We start from the raw sequence: 17,384 nt of genomic DNA, 5'->3' as shown, positions 1-17,384 counted from the left end.
GCGCCTCTCAAAGACGACACCTGCTGTTCCTTCTGCTTAAAACACCTTTCCATTCCTACACTACATGAAACACTCCTAGATAAGGAAAGAGGGGTTCCTCTGGGTACCCCTCAACACACCAGCTTCTCTCGATCTCTGTAAACATTCTCTGGAAAGCACTTATTTACTGTCCCTTTCCTCTCACGGATCTGTGACCTAGGAGCAGATTGCTTTAAGGTACAAAACAGGCCCTTATCGTGTGTTTGTTGCAGGGGAGACTGGGTGAAATGAATGAACAATAATGATAATAACAATTACATTTATTATTCACCCAGAAGTTTTTGTGAACATGGCTTTGTGTATTGAAAATCTCACTTAAGGCTAAAAGAACACTGTGATGGAGACCTACTTACTCCATTGCTCAGGTGAGGAAACTGAGAATTGGAAAGGTAAAAAGTTAAAATGTAAGTGGGCCTGACTCCAAAGCCCGAGTCCCTCACTAATAAGCATGGCTAGAGAAAGAGACTGGTAGATCTGAAAGGCTGTTGCATGCAAGTTGTCCGTCCCAGCCGTCCCAGACAAGGTCCGGGACGCGAACGTGTACCGGCAACGCGTGCGCAGTGCGGCAGCGGCGCCCCCTGCGGACGGCGAGCGAGGACTCAGTGCGCCTGCGTGCGTGCGGAGGAGCTGGTGGTAGTAGTATTCGCGGCGGCCTTAGAACCAGACTCGGCTGATTTTCGCTCAGTGAGCGCGGCTATGGCGCAGCCCAGGAAGCTGCCCAAGGAGCAGAAGTACGACCGGCAGCTGAGGTGAGCCGGGTCTCACTGAGCGTGGCGGGCGGGCCGACGGGCTTCTCTGCATCCGGACCTGGCCTGAGCGGAGGGACGGCGCGGTCGGGCCTCGCATAGGCCAGGCCTCTGTCCGTGTAGTGTGGGACGCTGAGAGCCGGTACTCCAGGTTCCGACCCGGACCCCAGAGGCTCGGCCAAGGTCAGGGCTCCCCGTCCTCCGCACGCAGTTCCAGGGCCAGTCGGGCCCCCTGGGCGACCTCCGTTTCCCCCATACCGCGCTCAGGCTCTCGTCTGCATTTTGTATTCCTAGCCCTGCGGCCGAGAACGGTACCTGTGTTAGGTATTGTTCAGAACCAGCGCTGCCAGTAAAAATATGATAGTCTCAGTGAGAGACACATGTCACTGTAAAATTTCTAGTTGTTCTTAAGTGCCGGCGGGTCGTTTCCGACTCAGCGACCCTGATACAGGGTTTCCAAGGAGCAGTTGGTGGCCTTGAACCACCGACCTTTGGTTAACAGTTCAATGTTTATCATAAAGCGCCACACCAGGACTCTAGTTGATGTTGTTAGGTACCATCGAGTCGGTACCGACCCATAGTGACCTTATGCATAGCAGAACAAAACACTGCCCTATCCTGGGCCAACCTCACTACTGTTGCCACGCTTGAGTCCATTGATGCTGCCACTTGGCCAATCCATCTCGTGGCGGCGGTGGGGGGGTGGAGGGGGGGTCTTCCTCTTTTTCTCTAGTTGTTGTGAAGTGCCGTGGAGTCAATTCCGACCCATAGCGACCCTGTATAAGGTTTCCAAGGAGCAGCTGGTGAGCTTGAACCATCGACCTTGTAGTTCAAAGGGCTTTAAAAAATGCAAATGACTTCCTCTCAAATTTTTAGGGTGTTTCCTTTCATATAGCCCTAATGGGTAAAGTTTTTCGCAATATACTTTATCCCAATGTGATCATTTCAGTATGTATGATTTAAACATGTAAGCAATGTAAGAAGTTACTAGAGAGATTTTACATTCTTTTATATTGTTTCCACGTAATAAAAAACCCAGACCCATTGATTTAGAATCACAGAGAGTGACCTTAGGTCAGACTAGAACTGCCCCCATGAAAGCCGACCATCATATCTTTCTCCCCCTGAGCGACTGGTAGACTGGAACTGCCAAGCTTCTCGGTTAGCAGCCAAGCAGTTAACTATTGTGTCATCAGTGTTCCACTTTACACTTACCCAGAAAACCCACTGCTTTTGAGTGATTCTGATTCAGTGACCCTATGATGTTGTTGGTGCCATCGAGTCGATTCACACTGACCTTGTGGTTCAGTGCATCATCCTACAGCATCACATCAAAACTCTCTGTGTTGTTGTTGTCAAGTGCTGTCAAGTCGATTCCAGTTCAGCGACCCTGTATAGGGTTTCTGAGGAGCAGCTGGTGGGTTTGAACTGCTGGCCTTGTGCTTCGCAGTCCATTGCTGATCCGCAGCACTACACCAAGGGTTTCAAAGACAGTAAATTTATAATGGAGCAGATAGCCTCATTTTTCTCCCTCTAAGGAGCTCTGGTAGCGTAGTGGTTACGAATCGGGCTGCGAACCTTAAGGTCAGCAGTTTGAAACTACCAGCCGCTCCGCGGGAGAAAGATGAGGCTTTCTACTCCCGTAAAGATTTACACCCTCGGAAACCCTGTACAGGGTCGCTATGGGTCGGACCCGACTCGATGGCACACAACAACAACAACAACAACAAGTAGCCAGTGAGTTTGAATTGCTAATCTTGCAGTTAACAGCCCAATGCCTAAACTATTGGGCCATCACTTAACAGCACATTTCCCATGTTTAATAGCTATATGTGGCTAATCCCAAACCAAACCCATCACGGTCTAGTTGATTTGGACTCTTGACAACCCTGTAGGTAGGACTGCTTCATAGGGGTTATTGGCTGTAATCCTTATGGAAGCAAATCACCAGTCTTTCTGTGGTACAGCAAGGTGGGTGCAAACTGCCAACCTTTAGGTTGTTCCATAGCAACCCCATAAGATTTCCGAGGAGCGGCTGGTGAGCTTGAACTGCCAGCGTTGCGGCTCAAACCAGTTTTGTAGTCCATCACATTAACCCACTGTGCCACACCAGGACTCCTTAGGTTAGTTGAGTGGAAACAGTTTGAGCCACCCAGGTACCCACCTGATTGGATAGTGCAGGTCTAAGACATTAGGCTTGTCAACAAGAAACATGTACTTTGTTAAAATAAAAACAGACTTATTAAGGATTCAAAACAGTTTGAACCAGTGACACAGCCGACCCAAGAAAGGAAAAAGTGCTCCAAAATCGTGGAGAAGCAAAGGTGTATTTTATGAGATAAAATAAAAAACTACAGATACAGCATTCTGATTGGAACCTGCAGCAAGATAGGGGAAGCTGAAGATGGGGCAAGTTGAAGGGGAGGAGCTTTACAGTGATTGGGTGGACACACACATGTGGGCTATTTGGATTGGTTAGTTTAAATAACTGACCCAAGAGGGTAGTTTGACAGGGTGATCTTATGGTAATTATCTTAAAATACTTGCTGAGGGGATTTGTAATAAGGATCTTGAGCCCTTTAATAATATTTTTTCATACTTTTAGTTTAACCTCAGAAAACTGTTTCTTTAGTTCTGTACGTAAGTTGGTCTCGGAAACCTTATATAGAGTCACTGTGAGTTGGAACCGATTCAGTGGCACTTAACAACAAGGGTATGACAGTTGCAGGGCAGTTCTTTTTTCTGTACCTGCCTAGGCAAAGTTGACAGTTGCAAGAAAAGTAAGCAAAAGCCAAAATGGGAGTTAGGGAGCACGGTGGCTCTGTAGGATAAACACTGAACTGCTAACCACAGGTGGGTGCTTCAAGCCCAGCATTTAAATACATAGGAGAAAGATGAGACTTTCTGCTCCTGCAGAGGTTTCCAGCCTTGGAAATCCTGTACAGAGCTACTGTGAGTTGTCTCTGACTCCGTGGCACTTAGCCACAAGAACAAGATGCAGTTGGGCTAGCGCGTTCTGATACCAATCAAGCACCTTAAGTTTTGGAACTCTCACTTATGTTTTCTCTTGCCTTTTTTCCACACACTCCTCCCCCCTTTCTTATTTAGTAAAGGAGGTAACAAAGATGGTTGGCCCTTATCCATGCTGGAGTCCCCAGGTCTAGAGAAGTTACACTAGCTCCCTCAAAACAGGGACTCTTCATCTGCATCTACAGCCTAGTAACTATTAGGGACTGTAGGCTGTCAAGTCTAACAGCAGCCTCAAAGGCAGACATTCTGCATTATAGATGGGGAAATCAAGTCTTGGACTAGAGTCTAGAGGATTGACTTCTTGTTTGGCCTCTTTCTTGAAGCATGTTATACCACCATTCTCTTAAGCTCACTTTCCAACTACCCAAGCATCCATTAACCAAGCATATTGGAGTCTACTGTGAACCCTGATGTGGCGCTGTAGAATATGAATTGGACTTCTAACCACAAGGTCAGAAGTTCAGACCCACCAGCCGCTTTTGAAAATCCTACATAGGGTTGCTATGAGTTGGAAGCACCTTGATGTCACTCATCCACAACAACTGTGTGCCCTGCTCTCAGGGAAAAGCAGGTGTTGCCAGCTGTCTGGCTCTTCTGGCTCTTCCTCCATTCATTTGACAACTTCAGAGATCACTTCCCCTAGGCTCCAGTGGTGAGCAGAAATGGAATGAGCTGGGCCCTTAGGGACTAAGTGAAGTGGGGAGGTGGGTGTTCAGCACATAAAAACCAACTGTGGCAGTTACCAGTTGTGATAGGCTCTGTAGGACATGCTGGCTGCACATAAGGGAAAGTTGCTTTAGGTCAGGTAACAAAGAACAAGGCCCATTAAAGTTCTCTCCACTGCTAATACCTATCTGACTGGCAATTTTCTAATGATTTGGGTTCTCCCTATACTTCCTATGTTGTAAGGTGCCATCGAGTCGATTTCAACCTATAGCAACTCTATGTGACAGACTAAAGGTACTGCATAGGGTTTTCTAGGCTGTGATCTTTATGGGGGCAAGTTGCCAGGTCTTTTTCCCTTTGGAGCTTGTGGGTGGATTCAAACCAACACCTTTTCAGTTCACAGCCAAGTGCTTAACCATTGCACCATTAGGTCTCTTATACTGAGAAGTAAGATAAATGACTTAATATGTTTCCTGGGTGAAGGTAACCAGGTTGGGCCAGGTGCCATGATAGGAATGTGACTTGCTCTCTTACTGATGTACTGGTGAATCATATGTGAATCAGGTTTTAGTATACATCTGTAGTTCTTAACTACATCTCTCTTAATGTTTGCATTTATCGATCATGTGATTAGAATGCTTATCACGTAATAGATTTTAAAACACTTACCTAGAAGTTGATGTGAAGCTGATGACAAGAACTATTTGCTTGCTATAACTTTAGCAGGTGTCACAGTGATAACTACTGTGTCAAGATCCTAAGTGCACAGGATCCATGTAACTTAAGGAGACATGTAATAGAGACAGGTTTCAATTCTGATACCTTAATGTTAATAAGCTGTGAAGCATAGCTAAAGACTGCCCTGTAAGTTATCTGGTTTTAAGAGAATAATGGACAAGGAGTCAGCAGATAAAGACCAAATTCCTCATTCTGATTTGATCCTTTTCTGACAATGCAAGGCTTAGTTTACTCAGCTATGCTGTTAGATATCATCAAGTTGGTTCTGACTGATAACAACTCTATGCACAACAGAACTAAACAACTGCATCGTCATCCTTATAGTCATCTCCATAGTAACATCTGCTCCTCACATCAGTTACCCTATGCAAGAACATGTTAAAAATAAAAGTCATTCAAATATGAAATGTGTGTTTTTGTGGAAGTTTAAAAAATGTTGAATTTGTGTCTTGTTTTGTAGGTTGTGGGGTGATCATGGGCAAGAGGCTTTGGAATCTGCTCATGTTTGTTTAATAAATGCAACAGCCACAGGGACTGAAATTCTTAAAAACTTGGTACTACCAGGTAATGTAGTTTTGTCGTTGTATTCTAAATGTACTTCTTTAAACTTTTGAACTAGAAATATATAGACTTGACTGACTGTTTTGTTTCCCAGGTGTTGGTTCTTTTACAATTATTGATGGAAATCAGGTCAGCGGAGAAGATGCTGGAAACAAGTATGTTCTGTTGTTTTCTAATATCAACCTGTTAGGGAGAGCAGTGTGCTGTCACAGGAGAGTGAGGCCTGAATTGTGGCATCATCTCCTCCAACTGAGTGGCTTGATGCTTAGGTGGAAATAATCCTTTTTCCCTTTTTCTTGGGTTATAGTGAGATGATGTAAGTTAATGCTAATATGGGTTAAGTGCTGACATGGTGGCTGGCAAATAGGCCCTTAATAAAAAGTGCCCATCAGTACTATCTTTATTCTTATTAATGCAAAGGAGTAGAGTAGTAGTCATTATTCCTTTATTTGCGAAACCTGGACACTTTCCCAGTCTTTGCATTGATTCTTAGGCTCTAGTATGTAATTAACAATAATCATTTTTGGGGGGTTATTAGATTAATAAAAGCAATACCTTTTTTTTGTGATGTCTTCTGAGCTATAGGGTCATTATGAGTTGGGATTGACTCAGTGGCAATGGGTTTTTTGTTTCTAAGTTTAGTCTAGATAAGTCTCTACTTTATACTGTGTCTATAAAAAAGGCTGTTTTAAAGAAGGCCTGGATGTAATTCTTTAAAGATTGTCCTATTAAGACTCTCAGAGCAACCCTATATTTTAATTTCAAGATCACCTTTTCAGGGATTTAGAATCTGGGATCTCTCATTGGATTTGACAGTAAATAGTAAGCAAGTATAAATACAAGGAAAAACAAGGTCTGGTTCATTTTGAGCTTTGATGTGTTCTCTGGGTAGGTGTACAAGTTTCCCTTATCCACAACATAGACTTTTAAAAATATCTATAATGAAAAAAAAAAAAAAAATCCTATTTGCTTGCTTGACCTCAGTATATGAATGCTTGGCTTGTTTAAAGCAGGATGTGAAAAGTTTTCTGTTTCTTAGGGAGCTAATGAACTTGGATCATAAATGGCACATTGACTGATCAGCAGCCTCAGATCTGGCCTTGAGACCTGATAAACATTGGTGTGGAGGAAGCCTGAATAAATCAGTTACCTGCAAAAGCAAATGGTTCAGTGTTTAGTACCAGCAAATATTTCCCAAAGTGTGGTCTGTGGAACCACTAGGTGCTACGTTGTGTTGTTGTTAGATGCCATGGAGTCCGTTCCAATTGACAATGACCCTATAGGGTTTCTGAGGCTGTGGAAGCAGAAAATCTCCTATCTCGCCCTTGGATTTGAATCACTGACCTTGTGGTTAGCACTCTAGTGCTGATCTTATGGAACCACTGCATTCCCTAGGTAGTGCTGTAGAGTTGGTTCCAACTCATAGCAACCTTCTGTAGGGTTTCCAAGGAGTGGCTGCTGGATTTGAACTGCTACCTTGCAGTTGAAGTAGACCTTGCAGACCAGTGCATTATCCTAGCACTGTTAGATGGGCAAATGGATTACATGGTTAGATGAGTTTGGAAAATAGATGAAAGGAGGTTAAATATTTCTTTACTATGAGACTAACATGATGTGTATTGTGTATATTTTGAATTTCTAAGGAGTAGGACATACAGTATATAGTGTTACCTAAATTTTTTTTTTTTCCCTAGCTAAGGAACTCTTCTTTCAGAGCATCTTGTGAAATTTCTTATTCTGTGGCATACCCTTTGATTTATTTAGCCCATCTGAGTTACCAGTTTCATCCCGTTTTCTTCCCTCAAGAAGGCTTTTACAGTCTGTAATCAAATACAGTTTTATACTCTGAATGAAATAGACCTGGCATTACAAGTAACCTTTCCATTAGAGTCAAATAAGCCTTTTCATTTATTTATTATTTTTTTGCTCATTTCAGTTTTTTCCTTCAAAGAAGCAGTATTGGCAAGGTAAAATATTCGATTTGTTATAGAATATAGTTCTGTGTGAGCATCTAATGATGCCTTTGTGTCTTAATTGCTTGAAAAGCTTTGACTTTAAAAGAACTTATTTTTCTGATAAAAAAGTTGAATCAGCTCATTTTTATAATATTGTATATATTTATATAAATGTTTTCAGTTTGAAAACTTAGAAGTACTGTCTAATTTTCATGCTATCTCCTATATCCTTTATTCAAGCCAAACCTTGAATAGTGACAATATTCAGAGCATGAAGTATTCTGCTTAACGCAGTTTTTTAAGAGATAACTAGAATACCCTTTATTTTTATAGTTCATATTTTATACTAGTCAGTTGGTACAATGTTTTGAATGGGAATGACTGTTAATGTTTGGCTCCTATTATACAGGACTGTAGCTATGGAAGGTTAGTTTGAGTCTGGATTTAATTCAGGACATCCCCACCTGCTAGCCAATGTTTTCTGATCATTTGCCTAATAAGAAAAGTAGAGTGCAAATGATATGGTCAGTTTAGGACTCTGAGTAATTAAGCTTTAGCTGTTTTAAATGACATCTGGTTGAATCCGCATTCCAAGTGCTAGAGAAAGCAGATTTATATTACACAAGCATGAAAGTCTTACACTTTTGCAACCTATTTTGACTGACCAGTAAGTTGGGGGGTTACATTATAACTAAATTTTTTTTAATTGAAGCAAATGCTTTGTCTTTATAAAGAACCGAGCTCAAGCTGCTATGGAATTCTTACAAGAATTAAATAATGATGTCTCTGGAAGTTTTGTGGAAGAGGTACAGTCACATAAATGTTATTATTCCTGTACTGAGATGGATTTGTTTTAATAATTCAAAGTCCTAGGGATTTATACATTTGAATTTTTATATAATTTATGTTTATTTCAAAGTTGAATTACTATATTTTGATCTAGTATATTGCTTCATTTGTTCTAAGATAGCTTAACTGTTTCTGCCATGCTTAATATGAATGTGAAATTTTTGGGTTTTCTCCCCCCATCCTATTTAGAGTCCAGAAAACCTTCTAGACAATGATCCTTCATTTTTCTGTAGGTTTACCATTGTGGTTGCAACTCAACTCCATGAAAGGTAAATTTTTACGTTAATATGTTTTAATTTTAAACTCTTAATGTTGTTGTTAAGTACCATGGAGTTGGTTCCGACTCATAGGGACACCCTGCACAGGGTTTCCGAGGCTGTAAATCTTTACTGGAACAGAAAGCCTCATCTTTCTCCCATGTAACAGCTGGTAGTTTTGAACTGCCGACCTTGAGGTTAGCAGCCCGATTCATAACCACTACGCTATCAGAGTTCCTTAATAGAGTTACATAATTCTCTGCATAATCTAAGATTTGGTTTTAAAAATTCTAAAACTGTATGTTGTTGTTAAGTGCCGTTGATTCGATTCTGACCCTGTATAGCTACCCTGTATAGTGTTTCTGAGGAGCAGCTGGGGAGCTTGAATCACTGACCTTGCAGTTTAAATGGCTTTGCAGTCTGGCGCATTAACTCACAGTGCCATACCAGGATTCCCTTAAGCTGTATAGAAATCCTTAATTTAAAGCTTCCAGCACTGAAAAGACAGGGTAGAGAAAAATTGTGAGGTGCAAAACATTTTTTTAATGTATTTTATGCAGTTAAATTGAACATTGGTTATTTTTCAGTGATGAAAACTAGTTAGACTTGATTTTAGGAAGCATTTGGGGCTGTGTACACAGTTTTATAGAAGTCCTTGTGTGGGGCCAATGGTAATGCATTTGGCTTCTAGATGAAAGGTTTGAGGCTCAAGGCCTCTTGAAAGAAACGTGTTGATCTGTTTCTGAGAAATCAGCCATTGAAAAACTTACAGAGCACAGTTGTACTCTGACATACATGTGGTCCCCTTGAGTTGGAATTGACTTGGTAGCAACTGATTTTTACAAGGATTGTATCAATGTTTTTCACTTCGTTATGGAAATGTTTAAAAAATACCTTTTACTATAAGGATAGCACTCTCATTTATAGTGCTCAGGTTGCTTTATTTTAAGGCATTCTCGTGTTTGGCAATCTTTATTTGCTCATGGTGTTATTTATTTTGCTTTTCTTTACAGTATATTACTACGTTTAGCAGATGTCCTCTGGAATTCTCAAATCCCTCTTTTGGTCTGTAGGACATATGGATTAGTTGGTTATATGAGGATCGTTATAAAAGAACATCCAGGTAAAATTGAGGAGCATATGGATTTGCTGTTGGTTGTTCTAGTCATAATTTGAGAAACTTGACAATTTAGAGTCAGTCAAGTCTTTGCAATTCTTTGGTTAAGGCTTCAAAGTGGCAATCAAACTCAAAGGCACCAATAGGCTTAATCTAGTATTTGTTTACTTAGCATTATAAAAGGATACAGAGCAGGTGATACAGCAGGCACAGCTTCTTCATCTTATTAGGAAGCCCCACAACTACACACATCCCTGGTAGTTTCTTTCTTTTGCCCTCTCACACAGGGCATGCATGACCGCCATAAGTGAGCGCCAAAGCATACAGGTCTCTGTGACTTAGAATGCACACCATCTTTTCTCCATCCGTCTTTTATTCCAGACTCCAGGGCTCCATGCCATGTCACAGCCCCCCAACTCAGCTTTAGTTCCGCACTATAGCCAAGGAAACAGTTCTGTGAGAGACCAGAGTCATTTATGGTCATCAGCTCAGGGCTGGCATTAGCCTTGTGCTTATAAAATCATAATCTTAGATCAACATAAAATTTTCTTCCAGTGCTCATAGAATACTCTTTATTACTCACAAAAGTGGTGTCATTGTGTACCAACTCTGGAGCAGGCACTTGGCTAGTGCTACGATAGCCACTGCCATTGGTGGCATCACTGAGGAGTAGTGTCTGTAGGCAATTAATGAGTGCCTTGGAGGATGAGTTTCTGGTACAGGGTCATTTAAGAAATAAGTGGGGATGTGACAGGTAAAATTGTATCTTAAATGAATCACTCTGGAAGCTGACTAAATGGGTTTGAAGGGGCAAAGTTTAGAGGCAGGGCTTGCTATTAGAAGATTTCTAGTGGTCTAGGTGAAGGGAAAGTGTGTGCCCTGACTTAGGACAGATATCAGGGAGAGAGAAGAAGTGGTAGATATAATGAAGGTTGGCATTGCTGTTGTGTGTTTGCCTATGTGTAAATTATTTAATCTTTATAAAAACCAAACCAAATGCATTGCAGTTATCAGTTTCAACTCAGCAACCATTAAAGAACGCTTTAAGTCTATAGGAAAGTAGAACTGCTCCCTAGAAATTTCAAGGTTGTAAATTTTTATGGAACCAGCTGCCACATCTTCTGAGGAATGGCTGGTGGGTTTAAGATGCCTATCATTCAGTTAAGCACTTAACCATTGCATTGTTGTTCAGTGCTGTTGAGTCAGTTCTGACGGCTCATAGTGACCCTGTGTAGGATTTTTGAAGAGTAGCTGGTGAGTTTGAGTTCAAACCAACCTTGTGGTCCAGTGCTTATCCTATAGTGCCACACCAAGAGGATGCTCAAAAACTCTTACAAAGGAGATACAGTTATATCTGATGAGGATGCTGAGGCACAGAAAGATTAAGCTACTTGCCTAAGGTCTCACAGCTAGCAAGTGACAGAACTGGGCCTACCTCTCTCTAATCACTGAATGATATACTTTCCTGTACTTTACCGTGTGGAGAGTGTATAAGGTGAGATCAGGACATGGTGAGTGACTGACATTGAGGCCAAGGGAGCAAGAATTCAGGGGTAAGCATCAGATTTCTAAGGATGTGTCTACGTGAACTGTGATATGTCTATTGAAGATCACAGAGGAGGAAGGGTAAGTTGTTAGCTGCTGTCTACATTTCCGATTATAATCACAAGGATACTCTGTTCTAAAGGAATCTTTATTAAAACTATAGTCTACTTAAAATTTGTGCATTTTACTGTGTAGTAAAATTATACCTCAGTGACACTGAGAAAAATCTGTAGGCTTTATGATCATTTAAAAATTATAGAAGGAAATTTCCGAAATACCTGTAATGAAGTATATTGCTTGCCAGTATCACTGAAGACATAAATTTACCTTCTTGAGTTTTCTGTTTCTCAGTAATAGAATCTCACCCAGATAATGCATTAGAGGATCTACGACTAGATCAGCCTTTCCCTGAGTTGAGAGAACATTTTCAGTCTTATGATTTGGATCATATGGATAAAAAGGTTGGTAATCTCCCAAACATTCTTTTTTTTTTAACCTAACATTTTTGAATTACACCAGAGTGAGAAAATGCTATAAATCTCCTTATGCCTACCACATTACACAATAACCACCTTCTTTGTTTCAAATAAATCTATTGCCTACCCCAAAAAATTCAAACCCTTTTATTAAAGAAAAGTACATTAAGTGAGTCAGGTCAAGAAAGTAACATTAACAGATTCCAGAAGCCCTCTTCAAACCCTTGCTGAAACAAATATTTAAAAAATAGTGTGAATTTGGCGTGAGTCTAGTCAACTTTGCATATTTCATTATAGAATTAATGATATTTGTAGCAATCTCATGATAGAACTAAAGGAGTTGTTGTTGCTAAGTGCCATCGAGTTGATTCTGACTCAGCGACCCTGTATAGGGTTTTCGAGGAGCATCTGATGGGTTTGAACTGCTGACCTTGTGGTTCACAATCCAGTGCTGACCCTACAGTGCCACATATATATATTTTCTCCTCAGACTTACTAATTAATATGCAGGTGCTTATTTGATTCATTGGAAGATGGAGAATATTCTCTTAGTCTGGTATTGGTATTTGAAATCAAGATTTAAGCTACATTTTTGGGTGGTAGTCTTTTGAGACTGTTATATGTCACAGTACAAACCTGACATATTGGGATTACATTGGACACTAATACTAAATTTATAAAGCAGTTTCTATTGATCTCATTTATCTTCTTGCATTCATTATTCTGCATAGAGGAGAAAATGATTAGTAAATAATGTTGAATTTGTTGAAAATGAGACGTTGTAGGGAAGAATTCATGTTAGCAATTACTGAGATTTTCTTTGCCTTGTCTCTTATTTTTAGGATCATAGCCATACTCCATGGATTGTGATCATAGCTAAATACTTAGCACAGTGGTATAGTGAGGTATGTGTTGTGTTTTTTTAAAGATGTTTCACTGGCGATTATATTTTTAATTTATTATAAAGGATTTCATTGGATTTGGGCCAGGAGATTCTTTTTTTGTTTATGGGGTTACAGGGCATGAAGATGCTTTTCAGTTTAAATCTAACAGTTCATCTTTTTATACTTTTTTTTTTAATAACAAAATAAAATGAATAAATGCCATTTTGAAACTGTCAGTAGTGAACAAATGAGGAGAAATGACCTATAGTTTGTGTTTTCTATCAAGTGAATTTCTTGATTTCACTGAGGTGTACATTTTATTATAACAATTTCATGTTGGTGGGGAAATGGGGAAAACTTTGGAGTCTGAATTTCCATTTTTTGAGTTTTTATACCTAGATTCTTTAAAATTTTCAACCAATTTAGACAAATGGACGAATACCTAAAACATACAAAGAAAAAGAGGACTTCAGAGATGTGATTAGACAAGGTAAGATTATAAGTGTGACTAAATGTTGTAGGAAGTTTGAAAAGCAAGTTCCTTTAAAGCATATGTTTATTGGATTTATTTTTTAATACCTTTGTCAAATGGTACAGCCATTTAGCTTTTACTTTTCTTTTCCTTTGGGGAGGTTGAAGAGTCATTTCTTAGGTGGTTTTAAAACTGGCTAATGATAAGCCCACCAACCACTCCTGGAAAACCTTATACAGGGTCACTATGAGTACTTAACAATAGCAACAACAATAAGCCACATTTCTTGTTAAGATTTTATTATTCTGATCACTCCATCAGAATCTGACTAGATCATTTCCATAGTGCTAGGGGAAGAGAGAGAGTGAGAAGAAAAGGATTTTCGTTTGCGAACTAATTTCTACTTTTACTAGGAATTCTAAAGAATGAAAATGGAACTCCAGAAGATGAAGAGAATTTTGAAGAAGCTATTAAAAATGTGAACACAGCGCTAAATACAACTCAGGTATTAAAAGACTTGCTCAGGTGTTTTGTATATTAAAGGTGTTTTTTTCTTATGTGAAATAGTTGATTATTAAGATTTAATAAGATTTTTTAATTGCATAGTTGGTTAGAAATAAATTTTTATTACACAGGTTGAATCTTGTTTTAGAACGGTTCTGTGTTGTCCTTGTTAAAATGGATGCCAGTGATTCAGTGATTTATAGAAATTAATTATTTCAAATACATAATATATGACTTGTAACAGTTTGGAGGTAGGAGATACGTAAATAAGGTGATATTTTTGCTGCCCAAAATAGTATTGCAAGAAAAGTTAAATATTCTTACCCTTTGAGCATGGTGGCTCTATACAATAAGCACCAGACTGCAAACCACAAGATTAGTGGTTTAAGCACACCAGCTACCCTACAGAAGAAAGATGAGTGAGTGGTATGCAGAGGGCTGGGGGGAGAATTTTGCAAGTTGAGGAAGCACCATGTGCAAAGGAGTACTGACTTAAGCTTGGCATTTGTAGGAAAGCCATTGTGATTGGATGAAGTGAACAAAGGGGAACGTCTTAGGCAGGAGAAGATTTTCTCTCCTTCTCAATTGAATCTTCATGTGGTACTGATCTTAAGTAAAAGTGTAAATCACAAGTTTGCTTATAATTTGAGAATTCAGATAACCTGCTTTGAAAACAAACATGGGAAAGTTTTTCATGAAAGTATTTTGTGTTTCTTTGTTAGATTCCAAGCAGTATTGAAGATATATTTAATGATGATCGCTGCATAAATATCACCAAACAGGTAACCAAAGAAAATAAAATGGTAAAAATAATGCTGGCCTAAACCTTTGGGTCAAATTAAAATGCCACTTAGACTGTTTTGTCTTTCTTTCTTTATTTTAGACACCATCATTTTGGATTTTAGCTCGCGCCTTAAAGGAGTTTGTGACCAAGGAGGGTCAAGGAAATTTACCTGTTCGAGGCACAATTCCTGATATGATTGCAGATTCAAGCAAATATATAAAACTGCAAAATGTGTATGTCACTGTTTTCAAACCATGTCACATACCTATTAGTCTGTTTATATGAGAAATAAGTATTTATCTGTGGAGAAAATTATCTTACCAGGAATCAAATGAAAGCCTACTACAGCCTTTATTGTTTTAAAATAAGCTGAAGAATTAGAGGGGCCAGATTTTGTCTTTTATAATTTCATGATAAAAAAGTTAACATTTGAGCATCTACTCTGTATTAAGAACTGTTTTCTGTATTAATCAATTTAATGTCCATAATAGCCTTATAAGAGACAGGGTATAATTCACCGTGTTAGAGATAGGGAAGCTAAGGCATAGAAAAAATAACTACTCATTTAGGATTGACGTTCTTGTTAATGCTGTTGAATTGGTTGCTACTCTCAGATTATTTGCTCATAGGGACCCTGTGTAAGGAGTTCTGAAGAGTGGCTAGTGGGTTTGAACTGTCATCATTGTGGTTAACAGTCTAGTGCTTATCCTACAGTGCCACCTCAGGTGTTTGACAGTGTTGTTTTTCTTGATCAGTGCCGTTGAGTCAGTTCCAACTCATAGTAACCCTGAATAGGGTTTGAACTGCTAACTTTGTGGTTCACAGCCCAGTCCTGATCCACAGCACCACACCAGGAGCCCTGTACAGGGTTGGTAGTGGTGGTGTGCCATGGAGTTGGTTCTGACTCATAGCTACCCTGTGTAGGGTTTTGGAGGCTGTAAATCTTTACGGGAGCAGAAAGCCTCATCTTTCTCCTATGGAATGGCTGGTAGTTTTGAACTGCTGATCTTGAGATTAACAGCCCGACTTGTAACCAATACATTACCGGAGCTCCTTGACAGGTTGTTGTTGTTAGGTGCCATCGAGTTGGAACCAACTCATAACAGACAACACACAACGCACAACAGAACGAAACACTGCCCAATCTTGGGCCAACCTCACAATTGTTGCCACACTCAAGCCCACTGATGCTGCCACTTTGCCAATCCATATTGCTGGGAGTCTTCCTCTTTTTCTCTGATCCTCCATCTTACCAAATATGATATCCTTCTCCAGTGACTGGTCCCTCCTGACAATATGTCCGAAGTATGAGAGACGAAGTTTGGCCATCCTGGCCTCCGAGGAGCAGTCTGGCTGCACTTCTTCCAACACAGATCTGTTGGTTCTTTTGGCAGCCCATGGCACTTTAAATATTCTCCTCCAACACCGTAAGTCATACTGTTCCTTTTGGTACAGTTATTCACTGTCCCAGCTTTCACGTGCATATGAGGTTATTGAAAATACCATGCCTTGGGTCAGGCACACCTTAGTCCTCAAGCTGACATCTTTGCTTTTCAACACTTTAAAAAGATCTTGTGCAGCATATTTGCTTAATGCAATACATTATTTGATTTCTTGACTGTTGCTTCCATGAGTGTTGATGGTTGATCCAAGAAGAATGAAGTCCTTGACAACTTCAATCTTTTCTCTGTTGATAAGAATGTTGTTTATTGGTCCAGTGGTAAGGATTTTTGTTTTCTTTACCCATACCAAAGGCTGTGGTCTTTTATCTTCATCAGTAAGTATTTTAAATCTTATTCACTTTCAGCAAGCAAGATTGTATCATCTGCAAATGGCAGATTGTTAATGAGTCTTCCTCCAATCCTGATGCCACGTTTTTCTTCATATAACCTAGCTTCTGAGATTATTTGCTCAGCGTACAGGTTGAATAAATATGGTGAAAGAATACAATCCTGTTGCACACCTTTCTTAATTTTAAACCATTCAGTGTTCCCATGTTCTGTTTGAACAATTGCCTCTTGGTCCATGTACAGATTCCTCATGAACACAATTAAGTGTTCCAGAATACTCATACTTTGCATTGTTGACCATAGCTTATCATAATCCACACAATCGAAAGCCAATCAGTTGGCCAGATAGTTATCTTCCAAATTTCTTATATAGATGAGTGAGTTCTTCCAGTGCCGTCTCACTTTCTTGAAAGATTTCAGTTTTTATTCCATCAATTCCTGCTGCCTTGTTCTTTGCCAATTCCTTCAATGCACATTGGACTTCTTCCTTCAGTATCATTGGTTCTTGATCATATACTACCTTTTGAAACAGCTGAACATCCACCATTTCCTTTTGGTACAGTGACTCTGTATTCCATCTATCTTCTTTTGATGCTTTTTGCATCATTCAATAATTTGCCCAGAGAATCCTTCAATAACGAAAATTGAGGCTTGAATTTTTTCTTCAGTTCCCTCAGCTTGAGAAATGCTGAGCATGTTCTTCCCTTTTGGTTTTCTCATTCCATATCTTTGCACATTTTGTTGTAATATTTGACTTTGTCTTCTCAAGCTGATCTTTGAAATTTTCTGTTCAGCTCTTGTACCTCCTCATGTCTTCCATTTGCTTTACCATCTCTGTGCTGGAGAGTAAGTTTTTAGTATGTCTTCTGACATACATTTTGAGCTTTTCCTTATTTCTTGTCTTCTTAATGACTTTTTACTTTCTTCATGTATGATGTTCTTGATGTCATCCCACAACTCTTCTGGTCTTC

At 39.8% G+C, this 17,384-nt stretch overlaps 1 protein-coding gene across 2 annotated transcripts in view; it reads left to right on the top strand.

Moving 5' to 3' along the window:
* The first annotated feature begins 690 nt into the window (after window positions 1–690).
* The window catches only part of NAE1 (NEDD8 activating enzyme E1 subunit 1), a 29,304-nt gene continuing 12,610 nt past the window's right edge, over window positions 691–17,384 (top strand). The window contains exons 1-13 of one of the 2 annotated variants that reach the window (XM_006863590.1): window positions 691–788; window positions 5,680–5,783; window positions 5,875–5,935; window positions 7,717–7,747; window positions 8,470–8,541; window positions 8,774–8,853; window positions 9,855–9,964; window positions 11,855–11,964; window positions 12,822–12,884; window positions 13,290–13,353; window positions 13,749–13,840; window positions 14,562–14,621; window positions 14,723–14,856. In XM_006863590.1, the coding sequence (XP_006863652.1) occupies window positions 736–788; window positions 5,680–5,783; window positions 5,875–5,935; window positions 7,717–7,747; window positions 8,470–8,541; window positions 8,774–8,853; window positions 9,855–9,964; window positions 11,855–11,964; window positions 12,822–12,884; window positions 13,290–13,353; window positions 13,749–13,840; window positions 14,562–14,621; window positions 14,723–14,856 (1,034 nt within the window). In that variant the 5' untranslated portion in view covers window positions 691–735. Of the gene's footprint in view, window positions 789–5,679; window positions 5,791–5,872; window positions 5,936–7,716; window positions 7,748–8,469; window positions 8,542–8,773; window positions 8,854–9,854; window positions 9,965–11,854; window positions 11,965–12,821; window positions 12,885–13,289; window positions 13,354–13,748; window positions 13,841–14,561; window positions 14,622–14,722; window positions 14,857–17,384 lie in introns of both variants that reach the window. The other variant, XM_006863591.1, reaches the window with a different exon arrangement.

Source organism: Chrysochloris asiatica, unplaced genomic scaffold (genome assembly GCF_000296735.1).
Source record: "Chrysochloris asiatica unplaced genomic scaffold, ChrAsi1.0 scaffold00055, whole genome shotgun sequence".
Lineage (NCBI taxonomy): Eukaryota > Metazoa > Chordata > Mammalia > Afrosoricida > Chrysochloridae > Chrysochloris > Chrysochloris asiatica.
This window is presented reverse-complemented; position numbering and strand designations above follow the sequence as displayed.